We start from the raw sequence: 20,870 nt of genomic DNA on the forward strand, positions 1-20,870 counted from the left end.
AGACCTTTTAGTTTCCCAAGAACCTTCTCTTTAGTTATGGTATCTTCACACACTTCATGCCCCGACACCTGGAGACTTCCACCACACTGCTGGTATCTTCTACAGTGAAGACTGATGCAGAATACTTGTTCAGTTCATCTGCTATTTCATTATCCACCTTTTAGCATCATTTGCCAATGGTCCGATATCCACACTCGCCTCTCTTTCACACTTTATGCATCTGAAGAAACTATTGCTATCTATTTTACTATTATTGGCTAGCTTGCTGTCATATTCCATCTTTACCTTAATGACTTTTTTCAGTTGCTTTCTATTGGTTTTTAAAAGCATCCCAATCTTTTAACTTCCCACTGATTTTTGCTGTATTATATGCCCTCTCTTTGCTTTCATGTTGGCTTTGACTTCTCTTGTTAGTCATGGTTGTGTCATCTTTCCTTTGGAATACTACTTCCTCTTTGAAATGTATATACCCTGTGCTTTTTGAATTGCTTCCAGAAGTTGCAGCCATTGCTGCTCTGCCATCATCCTTGCCAGAGTTCTTTTCCAGTCAGTTCTGATCAACTCCTCTCTCATGTCTCTAATTCCCTTTACTCCACTGTAATACTGATACATCTGATTTTAGCATCTCAAATTTCAGGGTAAATTCGATCATATTATGATCACTTGCCCCAAAGGGTTCTTTTACCTTAAGCTCGCTCATCAGTTCTGGTTCATTGCATAACACTCAATCCAGAATAGCTGATCCCCTAGTGGACTCAACCATGAGCTACTCTAAAAAGCAGTCTTCTAGGCACTCCAGAAAACTTCCCCCTCCTGGAATCCAGCTCCAACCTGATTTTCCCTATCCACCTGCAGATTGAAATCCCCCATGACTATTGTAACATTGCCCTTTGGCATGCATTTTCTAGCTCCCATTGTAATTTGTAGACCACATCCTTACTACTGTCTGAGAGTCTGTACACAACTCTCATCATGGTCTGAAAAGATTGCAGTTCCTTAGCTCTATCCACAATGATTCAATACCTTACAACTCTGTCACCTCCTTTCTAATGATTTGATTTCATTTTTTTTTTACCAACGCCTGTCCCCTCTGCCTTCCTGCCTGTCCTTTTTGAAACAACGTTTATCCTTGAACATTAAGCTCCAGCTATAACCTCCTTTTAGCCATGATTCAGTGATGTCTACAACATCATACCTGCCAATCTGTAACTGTGCTGCGAGTTCTATCTTATTCTCTATACTGTGTGCATTCAAATAGAATGCCTTCAGTCTTGTATTCACCCTTTTCAATTTTGATCACCTTTTGCATTGTAACTCATCCTGTTTACTGCAATTTTGCCCAATCAAGTGCCTCTCCTCATGACGCATTGCCTCTGTTTGTAAACTAACTACCTCATCTTGAGTACTATTATCCGCCTTTCTTACAATACTTTTTGCATTGAAATATATGCCGCTCAGGACACTATTTGCACCATGCTCAACCTTTTGATTCCTAACTTTGAGGTCTCGCCAACATCTGTCTCCACAACCTCACCACTAACTGTTCTGGCATTCTGGTTCGCATCTTCCTGCAACTCTAATTTAAACCCCACCTGGATTGTGTGGGTCATGATGTTCACAAGCACCAGGCAAGTAAAGGAAATGACTCTGGGTGGGGTGGGGGGCACATTCAAAAGTCTCTTAAGTCATGTAACATCCCCATTGGTTTTTAGAAATGTCTGACGTGTGACTGCTCAAAGTAGTAAACAATCATTTGGGATGACCTTAATTGCAGATGTTACTGCTGTACAAGGCCAGATCTCAAATGAGTACAGGAAGGAGACAGTGAGTTTAGTCAGTGTCATTTGAATAAACTTTTCCTCATGGCTACAAACCAAAAGAGCTGGTCATTGGCTTCAGGAGGGGTGGTGTTGGGGGGGGGGGGGGTGAGTGGTTTAGTATACATACATCAATGGTGTTGAGAGCTTCAAATTTTGAGGAGTGAAAATCACCACTGGCTTGTCTGAGTCCAACTATCTGTACACCACGGCTAAGAAAGCCTCTCCTTCCTCAGACTAAATAAATTTGCATATCCCCATCGACTTTTACCAATTTTTATTGATGCATCATAGAAAGCATCTTCTCTGGATGCACACTAGCTTTGTAAGGTAACTGCTCTGCACTTGAAACAAAAAACTGCAGAGAGCACATCACAAACTAGCCTCCCCTCTATGGACTCTCTACACTTCTCGCTGTCTCAGTAAAGCAGGCAGCAAAATCAAAGACCCCACTGAGCCCAGACACTCTCTTTGCTCTTCTACCCTGCTGTAATAAGACATGGGTCCCTGCTGTGATAAAGTGGACTCGTTATGATCTTGCATTGCACTTTCTCTGTAACTGTTGTGCTATATTCTACATTGTTATTGTTTTTGTTCTACCTCAAAGCATTGTGTAATGACTTGATCCAGATGAATGGTATGAAAGACGAGCTTTTTATTGTATCACAGTGCATGTGACAATAATAAAACAATACCAGTATCAAACCCTGACATTGACAGCACGTTGAGGTTCTGGATATGTAACAAAAGAGACACCCCACCTCACAACCATCAGCTATCTGGGGAAGCTATGCAGTTTGCCCATAAACTTCCATGAAAATCCACAAAAAAACAGGATGAAAGTACTTGTTTCCAATCCCATGGGACTGTCTAAGTGAAAGATGCTTTGACATTGAATGTAACTGACCATCTTGCTCTAACTTGCAATCCCCCTCCCCATTTATGTCCTGACATGGCCTCCTCCTTTGCCATGATGAAGTCGCTCTCAGGATGGTGCAGCACCTCATTGTCTGGATAGCCTACAATCTGATGGCGTAAATATCGATTTCTCCTTCCTGTAATTTTTTTTCCTTCACCCTTCCATCTTCTATTCTCCACTCTGGCCCATTACCCATTCTCACCTGCCTGTCATTTCTTCCTCTTTCCTTTTTTCCATGGTCCACTCTCCTCTCCTACAAGATTCCTTTTCTCCACCTATGTGGCTTCACTTACCACCACCTTGCTGGTTCTCCTTTCCTTGCCTCCCACTTTTTTTTCCCCTCTGGCATATTTCCCCTTCCTTTTCAGTCCTGAAGAAGAGCTTTGGCCTTTTATTCACATAAACAATTTGTTCATTTTCCTAGATGCTGCCTGACCTGCTGTGTTCCTCCAGCATTTTGTGTGTGTTGCTTTGGATTTCCAGCATCTGCAGAATCTCTTGTGTTCATATTTTACTGCAAATCCAGTTTTCTTAAATGCTTGCCCATGTAAAGATGCGTCGTAAAGTGATGCGTCAATGGAATCCTCCCAACTCAAACAAGTCATGTTCAAAGTATCTTGGACTGCAAGACAAAGTGTATACTTTCTTTGAATATGCAGTAGTTTGAATTTCATAATCTCTGGGTTAATACTATTTCAAGTATTTTGTTTCCAGCTCTTGGTGCATGGAAGTGTACAAGTTTACAAAATAGTACGTTCTAGTTTCCCTGTGTGTAGTTAAGTAGCCTCTGTTTATGAAGCTTGAGAAAAAGTCTGGAATAAGCAGTTTTGAGTAAATTTACAGGAAAATGGTGGTAAAATCTGCCTGTTCTTGTCTGCTTTATTTGCAGTGAGCTCCTATAACTTTGACAAAACAAAACAGTGCATTGGGACCATGACAATTGAGATTGACTTTCTACAGAAGAAGAACGTGGATTCAAACCCATATGACAGTGACAAGATGGCAGCGGAGTTCATTCAACAGTTCAACAACCAGGCTTTTTCAATCAGCCAGCAGGTACAATTACTAGTAAAAATGGTATCATTGGTGGTGTGGATTTTGACGAAAAATAAAATTAATTTTGACTGTGCAGACTTGTAGTTCAAAGTATTTATATCAAAGTACATGTATGTCACCACATACAGTCCTGTGATTCATTTTCTTGTGGACATACTCAGTTTCTTGTGGACATACTCAGTATATACAAGAAACACAATAGAATCAATGAAACCCAACAAGTTGGACAAACAGCCCATGTAAAAAAGACAAACTGTGCAAGTACAAAAGGGAAAGAAATAAGTGATCAATAAATATCAAGAGCATGAAATGAAGAGTCCTTGAAAGTGAGTTTGTATGTTGTGGGAACATTTCAATGATGGAGCAAGTGAAGGTAGCCCCTCTGGTTCAAGAACTTGATGGTTGAGGAGTGATAACTGTTCCTGGATATGATTGTGTAGGTCCTGAGGCTCCTATACCACTTTCCTGATGACAGCAGTGAGGAAAGTAGTTAATCTGTTTCACAGAAACCTTGTTTAAATTTGTTGCTTGCTGTGTTTTATGGCTTGAAGGTTGCTTGTGCCATCATCTAACTCTTGTCATCCTTTGTGCAGCTCAACACAGTTGTATTTGAAGAGATCTCATTGAAACTTAGAGAATTCTGACAGAATGTTGGGTATGATGTTGTGGCTATCACTGAATCATGGCTGAACGATGATTGTAGTTGGGAGCTGAATCTCCAAGGTTGCACATTATGTCGGAGGGATAGGAAGGTAGGCAGAAGGGATGGCATGGCTCTGCTGGTAAAGAATGGCATCAAATCATTAGAAAGATGTGACATAAGATCAGAAGATGTTGAATCCTAGTGAGTTGAGTTATGAAACTGCAAGGGTAAAATGACCCTGATGGCAGTTGTATACAGGCCTCCCAACAGTAGCTGGGATGTGGACCACAGATTACAACAGGAAATAGAAAAGTTGTGTCAAAAGGCCAATGTTACGATAGTCATAGAGATTTTAACATGCCGATCGATTGGGGGGAAAATCGGGTTGGTGATGGATCTCGAGAGTGAATTTGTTGAATGCCTATGAGAACGCTTTTTAGAGCAGTTTGTCGTTGAGCCTACTAGGGGATCAGCTATACTGGATTGGGTGTTATGTAATGAACCGGAGGTGATCAAGGAGCTTAAAGAAAAAGAACCCTTCGGAGGCAGTGATCACAATATGATTTGAGTTGAACTTGCAATTTGATGGGGAGGAAAGTAAAGTCTGATGTAGCAGTACTTCAGTGGAGTAAAGGAAATGACAGTGGTATGAGAGAGGAGTTGGCCAAAGTAAATTGGAAGGCGATGCTGGCAGGGATGACAGCAGAGCAGTAATGGCTTGAGCTTTTGGGAAAAATGAGGAAGGTGCAGGATAAATGTATTCCAAAGGCAAAGAAATACTTAAATGGCAAAATAGTATAACCATGGCTGACAAGGGAAGTCAAAGCTCTTGTAAAAGCAAAAGAGGGCATACAACAAAGCAAAAATTAGCAGAAAGATGGAGGATTGGGAAGCTTTTAAAAACCTACAGAAAGCAACTAAAATAATTGTGAGGAGGGAAAAGATGAAATATGAGAGCAAGCTAGCAAACAATATCAAGGATGATGGAAAAAGCTTTCGTGTGTGTGTATACACACATATACATATGTATACGCACACACATATATTTAAAAAAAATCAGAATCGGGTTTATTATCACTGACATGTGACGTGTAATTTGTTAACGCAGCAGCAGTTCAATGCAATACATAATCTAGCACACAGAAAAATAAAAATAAAACATAATAAGTAAATTACATATTGAATAGATCATTTAAAAATGCACAAAAACAGAAATACTGTATATTAAAGAAAGTGAGGTAGTGTTCGAAGCTTCAATGTCCATTTAGGAATCGGGTGGCAGAGGGGAAGAAGCTGTTCCTGAATTGCTGAGTGTGTGCCTTCAGGCTTTTGTATCTTCTGGAGAAATAAGAACAGGGATCAAGGAGATGGCAGAAGAACTAAATGAGTATTTTGCATCAGTCTTCACTGTGGAAGACACTAGCAGTGTGCCAGGTGTTGAAGGGTGTGAGGAAAGAGAAGTGAGTGCAGTTACTATTACAAGAGAGAAGGTGCTCAAAAAACTGGAAGACCCAAGGGTATACAAGTCACCCGGAACTATGATGAACTGTGCCTGAGGGTTCTGAAAGAGGTAGCAGTAGAGATTGTGGAGGCATTAGTAATGGTCTTTCAAGAATCTGGCATGGTTCTTAAAGATATTATCAACCAGGGATTTAAAGACTGGAAAGGTGCAAATATCACTCCACTCTTTCAGAAAGGAGGAAGATAGCAAAAAGGATATTCTGGACCAGTTAACCTGATCTCAGTGGTTGGGAAGATGTTGGAGTCAATTTTTAAGGAGAGTATGGAGTACATGGAGACACAAGACGAGATGGGACAAAGTCAACATGATTTCCTTAAGGGAACATCTTGCCTGACGAACCTTTTGGAATCCTTTAGGAGATTACACATAGGATAGATAAAGGGGATGCAGTGGATGTTGTATATTTGGATTTTCAAAAAGGCCTTTGACAAGATGACTCACATGAGGCTGTTTACCAGGCTAAGAGCCCATGGTCTTACAGGAAAGTTACTGGAATGGTTAGAGCATTGGCTGATTGGTAGGAGGCAGTGAGTGAGAATAAAAGGGTCTTTTTCTGGTTGGCTGCCAGTGACTAGTGGTGTTCCGCAGGGGTCGGTGTTGGGACCACTTCTTTTTATGCTGTATATAAATGATTTTGATGATGAAATAGATGGTTTTGTTGCCAAGTTTTCAGATGATACGAAGTTTGGTGGGACAGGTAGTGTTGAGGAAAGGGGCTGCAGAAGGACTTGGATTAGGAGAATGGGCAAGAGAGTGACAAATGAAATACAATGTTGAAAAATGCATGGCCATGCACTTTGGTAAACAAAATAAATGTGCAGACTATTTTCTAAATAGGAAGAAAATCCAAACATCTGAGATGCAAAAGGGACTTAGGAGTCCTTGTGCAGAACACCCTAAAGGTTAACTTGCAGGTTGAGTTGGTGGCGGGGAAGGCATATGCAATGTTAGCAATCATTTCAAGTGGTCTAGAATACAAGAGCAGGGATGTGATGCTGAGGCTTTATAAGGCACTGGTGAGGCTTCACCTTGAGTATTGTGAACAGTTTTGGTCTCCTCATCTAAGAAAAGATGTGTTGGCATTGGAGAGGGTCCAGAGGAGTTTCACAAGGATAATTCCAGGAATGAAAGGATTATCATATGAGGAATGTTTGATGGCTTTGGGTGTGTACTTGCTGGAATTTAGAAGGATGATGTGGGATCTCTTTGAAACCTTTTGAATGTTGAAAGGCTTAGATAGAATAGATGTGGAAAGGATGTTTCCCATGGTGTGTGAGTCTAGGACAAGAGGGCACAGCCTCAGGATAGAGGGACATCCATTTAAAACAGATGCGGAGAAATTTGTTTAGCCAGAACCTGGTGAATTTGTGGAATTTGTTATTACAGGCAGCTGTGGTGACCAGGTCATTGGGTGTATTGAAGGCGGAGATTGATGGGTTCTTGGATTGGCCACAGCATCAAAGGTTTTGGGGAGAAGGCTGGGGAGTGGGGCCAAGGAGGGGAAAAAAAGGATTGGCAGTGATTGAATGGCGGAGCAGACTCGATGGGCCAGATGGTTTAATTCTGCTCCTATATCTTGTATCATAAGATGGATGTTCTCCAGTTTTGCTAGCTGCAATGTCCAGAATGAGGGGGTCAGTGATACGTTATAGGGCATGAAATTTGGGACTAATTGAAGGAATTTCGTAATCCAGAGGTGATGAGTCTGTGGCATTCAATACCAAAGAGGGTTGTAGATGCCAGTTCAGTGGATATATGTAAGAAATTTCCTCACACAAAAGGCATTAAGTTGATATGGCAGAAAGCAACAAATGATATTAAGGTAGTTGACCTATTAATTGTGGATTAGTTCAGCCTACTCATAATCTATTTGTTTCATTTCCTGTTTGCTGCCTTATGGATCTGCACTTTCATGCAGATCAAAATTTGTATGATACTGCAAGAGAAATTTTGCTACCTGCACACCAGTGTGTATAATGTATGTTATATTCCATGTTTTATTTTGTTTATAATATTCACATACAAGGACTGAATGGGTAATTCGCACAGCAAAAAAAAAATGCTGTGCCATTTTTAATCAGCTTAGCTCAGAGTAAAAAATGTTGGGCGTTTTGCACTGCTTGTGGCTATGATGCCTGCTGAGGAATTGAACGGCTTCATTTAAATGTGCCTTTCAGTTTCCATTGTATAGTTCCACTTCCTATCTTTCAAACGATGTCAACAGTAATATAAAGCAAAATTTGGTATGGAGTTTTATTTATCCCCGTCTGTTACACAATTCCTATTTGTTCAGAAACAACCAGATTTTGATATCCTTGTTCCTGCAGAAACTAAGCCCTGTAAAGTGTAGCATTCTGACGGCATTCTTAGTTCTCAGTGAGATGTGACCTGTGACCTCAAACCCAGTCGTACACTTTGCCTTGATACTTTACCTGTGTAGGTCAGGTCACAATCATTCCCTGCGCCCTTGCCTCAGGTTCATTCCAGGATGCTGATCTCTGGCACATCTCAGTTTGTTTCTCATTCCTGCACTAGGGAGGTCACCCAAAAACCATCCTTGGGGGAAGAATTTATCTAAATTTCCTTAAGCCTGCAGGAGCAGACAGTTTGCATGGAAATTCTTCTGCATCAGAGGCTTTGACAAGGTTTGGGTGTTTGTAGTTGCGTTGATAGTGACCCTCTGTAGGTAAAGAGCACTGCAGGCAGTGTTCTTCACTAATTTGCCCAGGTTTCCTTGACCTACTGGAAGTGTGCTCCCACTTGTCCCATCATTGCAATATTCAACAGTCTCCTGCTGCTACAAGTATTGCTTGTATTGTAGTATGTGTCTTTAAGAACTTGCAGTTATAGAATCTATTGAGCTCAATACAGGCAGTTTGAGAATGTGCATTGGTCCAAAAGAGCACCACAATCAAACTGACTCAGGATAGCACTACCCAAGGAAAACAATAACAACTACTTGTGAACCTTATAATCGAAGGTCATTGAATTCATAGGATTGTAAGATACAACACTGCATCACCATAATGTTTAAATGCCATTAACATGGTCATTACTTTAAGGAAGCCATTAATGATGCATGGCAGATTCACATGATTGAATATTTGTCAGTCATTGGAAGATGCAGTATTTAAACAGGACCTTCAGCCCATTGGTTGTAGGATTGGATGTTCACTGACCATCAACTATCAATTACATGAAATGTATATTCTTACTATCTTTTTCCTACATTTTTGTATATTCTTCCCAGATTCTATCATCGGCACATTAGAGGCAATTGAGAGTAGCCCATTAACTTACCGACCCAGATATCTTCAGGATGTGGCAGGGAACTGGAGCACTTAGAATGTGGACACAGGGAGAACATGTAAATTTCATACAGGTAGCACCCAAGGCCAGAACTGAAGCTGGGTGTCTGCTCAAATGAGACTCTACTACCTGTGCCTTAGTACTGCCCACTTGTGGCCAAAGAAATTTTCTAATAAAATTTCTTACTGTGGTGTTAAATGTGTGCCCTGTAAATTGAGAGTGGGTCAAGCCAAATAAAGAAATGATAAATTAACATCAAGTTTCTCAACATTAGTTGCAAATGTGCTTTTATTTGCTCACTGACATGTTAGTGGGTACTTGTCATTATAAGATTCCTTGTTACTGAACTTGATGTGCTTATGAGTAGTTTGGTCCATCAGAATCATCAAATGCCTACAACATAGGAGGGCCTTTGGCTTATTATCTGTGCACTGGTTGAAAATGAGTTCCCAAGCTAATTCCAACTTGTAGCACAAGATTTGAAGTTCTACTGGTTGTGACAGTTCTAATGCACATCTGAGTTTTTAAATGTAAACGGAATTTTCTGCTGCCTCTAGCCTTTTGGCAGTGAATTCCGGGCCTAGATACTCTCTGCGTGAAAATATTTTGCCTGCCCCCTTGACTTTTAACAATGGTTTTCAATATTTGCCTGCTAGTTTGATTGGGTCCGTTGTATTTATTTTATTTACTTAGTGATGCTGTGCAGAACAGGCCCTTCTGGCCCTTCGAGCTGCGCCGCCAGCAATCCATTGATTTAACCCTAGCCTAATCACTGGCCAATTTACAATGACCAGTTACCTACGAACCGATACGTCCTTGGACTGTGGGAGGAAACCAGAGCAGCTGGAGAAAGCTCACACTTTTACTGGGAGGATGTACAAACTTGCATTGGAATTGAACTCCAAGACCCCAAACTAGCATTGAGTTAACTGCTACATTACAGTGGCGACCACCCTAGGTCCCTTGTAATTCAAAGTGCATATATGTCACCATATACAACCCTGAGATTCATTTTCTTGCTAGCATTCTCAGTAAATCCAAGAACCATAATGGAGTAAATGAAAAGTCCACTCCCAGCAGGACAGACAAACAACCAATGTGCAAAAGACAACGAATTGTGCAAATACAAAAGGAAAAAGTAATAATAAATAAGCAATAAATATTGAGAATATGAGATGAGGAGCCCTTGAAAGTGAGTCCATAGGTTGTGTAAACAGTTCACTGATGGGGCAAGTGAAGTTATTCTCTCTGGTTCAAGAGCCTGATGGTTGAAGGGTAATGACTCTTCCTGAACCTGGTAGTGTGAGTCCTGAGGTTTCTGTGCCACCATCCTGATGGCAGCAGCGAGAAGAGAGCTTGACCTGGGTGGTGTGGGTCCTTGCTGATGGATGCTGCTTTCCTGTGATAGTGCTCCGTATAGATGCGCTCAAAGGTTGGGAGGATTTTACCTGTGATGTACTTGGCCGAATCACAACTTTTTTTTTGTAGGATTTGAGCTCAGAACTTTATATACCGTAGTTAAATCTCCCTTTTGCCTTCCCTGTTAAAGAGAAAACTTGTCCAATATTTTCCCATAGCTGCCGCATTGTCAATCCTGATAATGTCTTCAATCTGCAAGTGTCTGGGAGCCAATGCTTGTTATGAAGAGATTGAACTAGTAACCTATTGATTTGTACGCAGTTAAAATAACCAATTTTACATGAAACACAGACCAATCAAGATTTTGCAATTGACACACTGATGTTTTCAAACAATTAACCTTTCTCTTCTCTCTCAGCTTGTGTTTGGTTTCAATGAGAAGCTCTTTGGGTTAATGGTGAAGGATATGGAAGCTATGGACCCAAGCATATTGAAGGGTGAGCAGGCTGCTGGCAAGCAACAGAAGGTAAAAGTTGCATTATTAACTTTCAATTATGCAGTGTAAAAAGTTCTATTTGATAAAATGCAATAAAAATCACTTCTGTTGGAATACCTTGTTGTCACATTTGGTCAAGCACTGGTTTGATGCCAAGGGCGTTCATGGTCGTGTTGTATGCAGCTTGTTTCAAATAGGAAACAACTTGGGATGGTTGGCCACATTTGTGGGACTATAAATGTGAATTGTAGGTGGATGAGAATTGATCAGGATGGATTTGATCTACTACTTGTGCATGCAGTAGTCTTTATTTTTGCATTAGACAGAAGATGTCAGTGCTGTAGCTATATGCCAATGATTTGTTCAGATGCATGTCATTCCAGAGCTTGTCTTGCCACCAAATTGCCATTGTAATCTTTGGCATTCTGTTTTCAGTGCACTTGTTCCATTTATTACTTGGGATGAATCCGATTAAAGCATGGTATCTATGACAGTAGGGATGTCAAGGTTTGTCTGAAAAAGATCACCCACTTGCCTTTTATGTCAACTCATGTCAACATTAGTCAACTTCTTGCAATCCATCTCTAGGACTAAGTCCATTTCATTGGACCTTTACCAAATTTCCTAATTCTCTATTGTAAAATCCCTACATAGTGTAAAACGCAACTGAAAAGCATCCTTCTTAGTTGCACTTCACTCTTTGTTCTGCCATTGGGGGAATTCATTTACGTTTTTGTCTGTGATTGAGCACATTCAGCTTTTATTTTAATGAGCAGTTTCTGATTTGTATTAGGTCACTTGCTGTGGAGCCAGGAAATAGAGTAAGTAGAAAAGCACATTGGCTGGTAGTAGGTCAGAGGTTCGTGTTAGGAGTTATAAGAAGCTTCTAACCAAAACCATCCTGTTGTTTCCTCGCAGAAGCATTGCTCTTTTAACTCCTTATTCACTGTCATGCCATTGAGTCTGCAATAAACCCAAGGAGCGAGGAGGCTATATCCTGATTCTCATGTCATTTTTGAATGGAGTTTAACTGACTGTCTAGTTGACATTACAACACCAACTCAGTGAGGGCAGTACAATATTATCTTGATCTGTTTTAATTGATGGAGCTTTGGGATTAAACATTGGAGGAAGGGACACACCTAAATAGTCTTGATAGTTCATATATGCTATATACTAATTAATTGGCAAAATGATGGTATTGTTATCCATATAAAATACCAATGTAGGATATGTGCTCCAAGGTCTGATTCGGAACGATGGATCAGAGAATGGGGTTACTTTAATCTTATAACCATCGAAGTGGCTCAAGATTGTTTAGTACATAGTGAGCAAGGTTTGGTTCTTAAGATTGTGTTGATGGTCATTTGGTAAGATGATTTTGTAAGCATTAAGGGGGCAAGGCCTGACAGTGTTTTGGGAACAATCCAAAATGTCAGGTTTTTTTTTTGGGAGCTACTTATTCATGATGTAAGTGCTGGAATGATGTTTGCAATCCAGGTGGTCAGTGGGCTGGTGTTAATAAGTGTAATAATTAAACTAAATTCTAATCTGAACATGATAGATGGATGGGATAGGCTAAAAAACGAGTAACCATATTTTGAATTAAATTCCTTTCTTCAATACCCCATCTTGACCTCTACCTCTTCTCCTTGCCTGCCCATCACCTCTCCCTGATGCCCTTCCATCTTGCTTTTCTCCCATGATCCACTGTCCTCTCCTATCAGATTTCCTTTCTGGCCCTTACCTTTTCCACCTATCACCTCCCAGCTTCTTGCTTCACCCCCTCCCCCACCCTCCTAGCTTCACCTATCACATTATAGCTTGTCCTCTTCTGCTTGCCACTCTTCTCCCTCCCCCCCCCCCACCTTAATGTGGCTTCTTCCCCTTTTCTGGCTAGTGCTGATGAAGGGTCTTCGTCCTGAAACATCGACTGTTCCTTTTCATGGATGTTGTCTGACTGCTGATTTCCTCTAGCATTTAGCATTAGCATTTACCTCTAGCTTAGAAAAATAGAGACTATATGCTTGGGAAATTCTAGGCAGTTTCTAAAGTAGGATACATGGTCGGCACAACATTATGGGCCGAAGGACCTGTATTGTGCTGTAGATAATGTGCTATGTTCATTTTGGGTGTGTTACTCAGATTGACTTTAATTTCTAAGTCTCTAGCGATATCATCAGTAGAACAAAGTGAGAATCCCAAGACCGAAGGGGTTTTGGTGTTTTTTAATATGTGGCTGCAAAGCACTAAGGTGTGAAATGAAGCCTTAGAATGCAAGTCTATTATGTATTTGTCAATGAAATAGTAAACCTAAAACCTCTAATCACTGCTCAGGATCTTGGTGATGGGCAAGCCAATGGTAGGTATAAACTTCCAAGGTTGGAACAGGAAGAGTACTGTAAATGCCAAATCACAGTAAGATGCTAAGACTTTTAATAAACTTTTTCAAAAATGCCTATCTACTGTAGTTTCTTATTGAAGAGAATCAGTACTCAAATGTTTTCTCTTAGACTATGCTATTGCTACCTTAATACCATTTTTGTTCATTTGAACAGTTATTGTTTTGTTAATGCAGATCGATCTCGGCCTGTCTGTAGCCAATTCCCAAGTTATATTTGAGAAGGCAGATAGTTCATCATTGACTCTGATTGGTGAGTATTTGATTTGTGTGATTCAGTTTTGCTGGAGTTGATGTTTAGGTTTTTAATGAACAGTTTGCTTTTACTTGTATATTAAACCAAGATCACTCAGTGGATCCTAAAATCTTGATTGTTTGGTTTCACCTTTACTGCTTCCATGGTTTTTCATATCGCTGTGCCCCACCTTCCATCAGGCAAAGTAAACTTGATGTCATTATAGCGATTAGTTACTGTTAGGAGTTTAAAGAGGATGTGCTATCGTAGGGACAGAAATGTGGGCAGAGGGGGTGGGGTGGCCCTGTTGGTGAGGAATGAGATTCAGTCCTTTGCAAGGGGGGACATAGGGTCAGGAGAAGTAGAGTTTGTGTGGATAGAACTGAGGAACAGTAAGGGCAAAAGGACCCAAATGTGTGTTGTGTACAGGCCACCAAACAGTAGCATGGATATTGGGTGCAAGTTGAATAGGGAGTTAACATTGGCATGTGGCAAAGGTAATGTCGCAGTAGTTATGGGGGATTTCAACATGCAGGTGAACTGGGAGAATCAGGTTGGTGCTGGACCCCAGGATAGGGAGTTTGTAGAGTGCCTACGTGATGCATTCTTGGAACAGCTTGTACGAGAGCTGACCAGGGACAAGGCTATTCTGGATTTAGTCTTGTGTAATGAACAAGATTTGATAAGTGATCTTCAAGTAAAGGAGCCATTAGGAGGTAGCGATCATAATATGATAAGTTTTTATCTGCAATTTGAGAAGGATAAGGGCAGCTCGGAGGTGTCAGTGTTGCAATTGAACAGGGGAAACTATGGAGCCATGAGGGAGGAGCAGGCCAAAGTTGACTGGACGGATAGCCTAGCAAAAAAGACAGTGGAACAGCAATGGCAGGTATTCTTGGGAATAATGCACAAAGTGCAAAATCAGTTCATCCCCCAGAGAAGGAAGGATTCAAAGGGGGGAAAGGGGCCACAGTGGTTGACAAAGGAAGTCAGAGACTGCATAGCATTAAAAAAAAAAAAAGGAAATATGACAGAGCTAAGGTGAGTGGGAGGACAGATGATTGGGAAGTTTTTAAGGAACAACAGAACTTAACTAAAAAGACAATTTGGGGAGAAAAAATGAGGTGCGGACACAAGCTAGCCAGGAATATAAAGGAAGATAGCAAAAGCTTTTTTAGGTATGTGAAGAGAAAGAAGATAGTTAAGAACAATGTTGGGCCCTTGAAGAATGAATTGGGTGAAATTGTTATGGGAAACAGAGAAATGGCAGAATAATTTAATGAGTACTTTAGATCTGTTTTCACTAAGGAAGACACAAGCAATCTCCCAGATGTATGGATGGGCCAAGGACATAGGGTAACAGAGGAAATGAAACAGATTGACATTAGGAAGGAAACGGTGATGAGTAGACTGATGGGACTGAAGGCTGACAAATCCCCAGGTCCAGATGGTCTGCACCCTAGGGTACTAAAGGAGGTGGCCCTGGAAATTGCGGATGCATTGGTAATCATTTTCCAATGTTCCTTAGATTTAGGATCAGTTCTTGAGGATTGGAGAATGGCTAACGTTATCCCACTTTTTAAGAAAGGAGGGAGGGAGAAAACAGAGAACTATCGACCTGTCAGCCTGACATCGGTGGTGGGGAAGATGCTAGAGTCCATTATTAAGGATGAAATAGTGGCATATCTAGATAGCAGTGATAGGATTGGGCCGAGCCAGCATGGATTTACCAAGGGTAAATCATGCTTGACTAACCTATTGGAGTTTTTCGAGGATGTAACCAGGAAGTTAGACAAGGGAGATCCAGTGGATGTAGTGTACCTCGATTTTCAGAAGGCATTTGATAAGGTCCCACATTGGAGATTGGTGGGTAAAATCAAAGCTCATGGCATTGGGGGGAAGACATTGACATGGATAGAAAACTGGTTGGCAGATAGAAAGCAAAGGGTAGCGGTGAATAGGTGTTTCTCAGAATGGCAGGTGGTGACTAGTGGGGTGCCACAGGGCTCGGTATTGGGACCACAGCTGTTTACAATTTACGTCAACGATTTGGATGAAGGCATAGAAAATAACATCAGCAAATTTGCTGATGATACTAAGCTGGGTGGCAGGGTGACATGTGATGAGGATGTTAGGAGAATTCAGGGTGACTTGGATAGGCTGGGTGAGTGGGCAGATACTTGGCAGATGGCGTTTAATGTGAATAAGTGTGAGGTTATCCACTTTGGGAGTAAGAACAGGAAGGCAGATTATTATCTGAACAGTGTAGAGTTGGGTAAGGGAGAAATACAAAGAGATCTCGGAGTCCTTGTTCATCAGTCACTGAAGGTGAATGAGCAAGTGCAGCAGGCAGTGAAGAAGGCTAATGGAATGTTGGCCTTTATTACAAAGGGAATTGAGTACAAAGGGAATTGAGTACAAGAGCAAGGAAATCCTCTTGCATTTGTACAGAGCCCTGGTGAGACCACACCTGGAGTATTGTGTACAGTTTTGATCTCCAGGGTTAAGGAAGGACATCCTGGCTGTAGAGGAAGTGCAGTGTAGATTCACGAGGTTAATTCCTGGGATGTCCGGACTGTCTTACGCAGAGAGGTTAGAGAGACTGGGCTTGTACACGCTGGAATTAAGGAGATTGAGAGGGGATCTGATTGAAACATATAAGATTATTAAGGGATTGGACAAGATAGAGGCAGGAAATATGTTCCAGATGCTGGGAGAGTCCAGTACCAGAGGGCATGGTTTGAGAATAAGGGGTAGGTCATTTAGGACAGATTTAAGGAAAACCACCTTCTCCCAGAGAGTTGTGGGGGTCTGGAATGCACTGCCTCGGAAGGTAGTGGAGGCCAATTCTCTGGATGCTTTCAAGAAGGAGCTAGATAGGTATCTTATGGATAGGGGAATCAAGGGATATGGGGACAAGGCAGGAACCGGGTATTGATAGTAGTTGATCAGCCATGATCTCAAAATGGTGCTGCAGGCTCGAAGGGCCGAATGGTCTACTTCTGCACCTATTGTCTATTGATGCTGTAAAGTGTTTTTTCATGTTGCAGGAGATGCTCTTATTGGTGAATGAGGTCAATGTTCTCAATGGCTATAAACAGAGAACAATTTTTGTTATCATTGCCATTAAGCAAAACACCTCCACATCATCAATTCTTGGTGCAAAACTATAGATTGAGAAATCTGAAATAAAACTAAATTCCACATACTGTTTGGTAGCATCTCCATAGAGAAAATGACGTTTTGTTCAGCAGCATCAGCTTTAAAAGGGCTCCATATCCCTGCTTCTCTCCAAAGTTTCTCCTTCGCTCATCAACTGAGGCTCTGTTGCTCTTGCCTAGGCTGCCCAGCTTAAACCAACTGTCTAGAAACTTGCTGGCAAGTCAACCCATTCAAATCCCCATGGCTTATTTGCCAGCTTAATTAGGAGATATTGTTTTCAGCTTCAGCTTTAAATTGGCTAAACAAAAAGGGCTTTTTTGGGTGGTGTGGTAGCAATACATCTATCAAAGGAGGTGCAAAGCACTCTTTCCCTTCGCTATCCTGCAGGTCACCCTTGGGCGATGTGTTGAATCTAAGCTCTCTGATTAGGGTCACATGAAGCCATGGGAGCAGGTGGTTGGTGGTCATATGAGCAGCTGGTGCAAATCACAAGTCCTGGTTTTGTGACCACTGACACAAGGCAGACCATCTCTGAAGAGTATTGATAATGGCTGGGGTCACCTACCTTGTAAAGACACTGCCCAGAAAAAGGCAATGACAAACCACTTCTGTAGGAAAATTTGCTAAAAACAATTATGGTCATGGAAAGACCTTGATCACCTAGTCACAAGACACGTAATGATGATGATTTGTTTACTTTCCAAGAAACTGATTCCATTTGCAGGAAGCTCAATGACCATTCTGATTTAATATAATTGCCTAATTTGGACAATGAGAATTCTGTTTAAATAAAGCAAGTATTGAATTGAAATTCCCTGCCTGAAACTGTGGTTGCAGCAAATTTAATAATGACTTGAGAAAAGGTGTTTGATTTGCATGCTAAAGGAAATTGTAGGACGGTGCAGAAGGAACAGGTGTCTGAGTAGCTCTAGAAGAATGATCACAGGAACAGTGGACCAAGTAGAGTTATATGTCTCTTCCCATACTTTGACCCTAAACAAATGAAAAGCTCCTACTTCGTGGCTGTTTTGTACAATGACCGTGAACCCCAAGGTCCTGAAGGAGTGTGCTCAGCAGTTGGGTGGAGTTCTCCAGCACATTTTTAATCTGAGTCTCAGCCTGGAAAGGGTCTCAATTGTGTGGGAAAACAAAGTCCAGTACCTGAGAAGGGCCAACCAAAAGTCTTGAATTACTACCGTCCTGTGGCTCTGACCTCATACATCATGAAGACCCCTGGTCAGATCAGCCCTCAATCCCCTACTATTTGCCTACCGGTAGCACATTGGAGTTGACGATGCTGTCATCTACCTGTTGATCAGAGCCTACTCCTACTTGGATAACCAGGACAGCAATGTGAGGATCATGTTTTTTGATATAAGTGCCTTCAATACCATACAGCCCCCAATGCTGGGGAAGAAGCTCCGTTCAATGCAGGTTGACCCTTGCATTGTATCCTGAATAATGGACTGCCTGATTAACAAACGAGTTTGTGCAGCTTCAGAGCTGTGTGTCAGACATGGCTATAAGCAGCACTGAGGCCCCACAGGAGACTGTATTGGCTCCCTTCTTGTTTACCCAGTATACCATGGACTTTAGATACTACACTGAGTCATCTGCAGAAATTCTCTGATGACTCAGCAATAGTCAGGTGTATAAAGGGTGGATGGGAGGTTGAACACAGGGCCCTGGTGGAGGACTTTGTCAAATGGTGCAAGCTGAATCATCTGCAGCTCAACATCAGTAAGACAAATGAGATGCTGATGGACCTCAGGAAGACAGCATTGCTTTCTGTTACTATTGATGGTGAGGACGTGGATGTAGTGAGGACCTACAAGTACCTAGGGGTGCACCTGGATGACAGCCTCTGTACTGGTGCTGCACTCAAGTATGTGTACAAGAAGGGCCAGAGTCGCCTCTACTTCCTGAGGAGACTGAGGTCCTTTGGAGTATGCAGGCCTCTCCTTCACATGTTCTACCAGTCTGTTGTCGCCAGTATAATGTTCTATGTGGTGGTGTGCTGGGGCAATGGCACCAACACGGGTGATGCCAACAAGCTCAATAAACTGATTAGAAAGGCTGGTTCTGTTATAGGAGTCAAACTGGACACACTGGAGACTGTGGTAGAACAAAGGACCCTATTGAAAATATTGGTAAATTTAGGCAATGTTTCTCACCCTCTGCATGCCACCTTGGCTGAATAGAGGAGCACTTTTAGTAAAAGACTAAGACAACTGTACTGCTCCATAGAGCACTATATGAGGTCATTCTTGCCCTCAGCCATTAGGCTCTATAATGAGTCAACCTACGGATGGGGAAGTGATGACCCCCACCCTCCCCCGTTAGACTGCTTGAGGTAACTTATTTTTTTATTTCTTCTTTCTTCTCTTCTAATATTTGTATATCTGTACACTTGTAATACTACTGTGACACTGCAATTTCCTCTGAAATCAATAAAATACATCTATATACTCAAATAAAGCAATGCAAGGCTGAAACTCAGTGAAGGAGTTTGGAGTACTTTTTTAAAATAAAACATACCATGGTGACATTGGCAATTATTACTCAATCTTGGTTGCTGTAAAAATGTGGTTCAACAGAATAGATTACTGGACCACTTTCGACAGTAGGCACATCAGTCTTCCTGTAAAGTTGGAAATCACAGGATGGTGAGTCTCCTTCCTTAAAGGATCTTAATGAATAAGTAGGATTTTTAATTTTATTTCCCTTTCAGTCATCCAAAGGGTCATCTTGTGTTTCTGTCCCCTTTTCTCTCTTTTCTGCCCCTCCCCCCACCCCGGGCCCCCGGGAGTGCTCTCCATTTTGTATTCCTACACTGTTTTGTACAGTGTATGTTCTCACTCTAACTGCTCCCATTCAGTCACTAGAAACATTGTTTATAGCCTGGTCAGATGGTCATCCAAGTTCTACCCTATCAGAGGCATCCCCTTCCCCCAGCCTCCTTGCATCTTACAAGCTGATTTGTTTTCCCTTCCTCATTGTGATGAAGTATTTTCAACCCAAAATTTTAACTTGGTTTTGCTTTCCACAGTTGCTGAGTTTCTAGAGTTTTCTGCTGCTTTTTGGGTATTTAGAACAGATAACATCTTTACCAAATTTCTGGTTTAAAGAATTTCATTTCCAACAAATATGTTATCTCAATGTTTCCTTCACCTTCTAGCTACTGATACTAAAGATCTTAAGGATTTCCTGGTCCAAAGTGTTCTCAAAAACCAATTCTCAAAATTTGTAATGTTTTCTGAACAATTTTGAATTGAATGTAATAGAAATTCATTTGTGTTCAAATGGTTTGAAGGCCTACGATCATAATCAGTCACAATCTTAACCGTCCCTTTGCAAATATTTTAAAGATATGTTAGTCACAACTCTTCTGAGATTGAGGAAGAACACAATCTCTGATATAACCACTAGGTGGCAACAGGTTTGTATGGTTTCAGTCTGTAATTACTTTTCTACTTTTTATTTAAAAAGGCAAATCTAAAATCAAGCAGGGAAGACAATCCATCATTAATCCAGACTGGAACTTTGAGAAAATGGGGATTGGTGGCCTTGACAAGGAATTTTCAGATATTTTCCGCCGTGCATTCGCTTCCCGAGTTTTTCCAGTGGATCTTGTGGAACAGATGGGTGAGTGGAAACAGTGCTAACTGGATATTGAAATTTGGATAGATCTCTGCTGCTGATGCTTTTTGTACATCAATGCAAGGATAGCTGTTTTTTTAATATTGCCTCGTGATTGAAAACAAGCATCCACTTTTCTTCAGCCCATCCCAAGTTTTTTTTTTGCTGTTTTCTGCCATGATTGCATTATATGTTGCCAAGGGGCCTCTTGTCAGGTGGAAGTTATTGATCGAGTTGCTGCCTTGTCTGGCCCCTGTCACTGTAGCTCTGATGGATTAGTGGGTGGTGTTGTGAAGTGAAATGAACTTATGG

The 20,870-nt window shown here is 41.3% G+C and overlaps 1 protein-coding gene across 1 annotated transcript in view; it reads left to right on the plus strand.

Moving 5' to 3' along the window:
• LOC140741048 (vesicle-fusing ATPase) overlaps positions 1-20,870 on the plus strand; it is a 270,286-nt gene that overhangs the window by 84,472 nt on the left and 164,944 nt on the right. The window contains exons 5-8 of the mRNA XM_073070710.1: positions 3,626-3,792; positions 11,044-11,151; positions 13,700-13,775; positions 20,409-20,564. Coding sequence (XP_072926811.1) covers positions 3,626-3,792; positions 11,044-11,151; positions 13,700-13,775; positions 20,409-20,564 — 507 coding nt within the window. The remainder of the gene's footprint in view (positions 1-3,625; positions 3,793-11,043; positions 11,152-13,699; positions 13,776-20,408; positions 20,565-20,870) is intronic.

Source organism: Hemitrygon akajei, chromosome 18 (genome assembly GCF_048418815.1).
Source record: "Hemitrygon akajei chromosome 18, sHemAka1.3, whole genome shotgun sequence".
NCBI lineage: Eukaryota > Metazoa > Chordata > Chondrichthyes > Myliobatiformes > Dasyatidae > Hemitrygon > Hemitrygon akajei.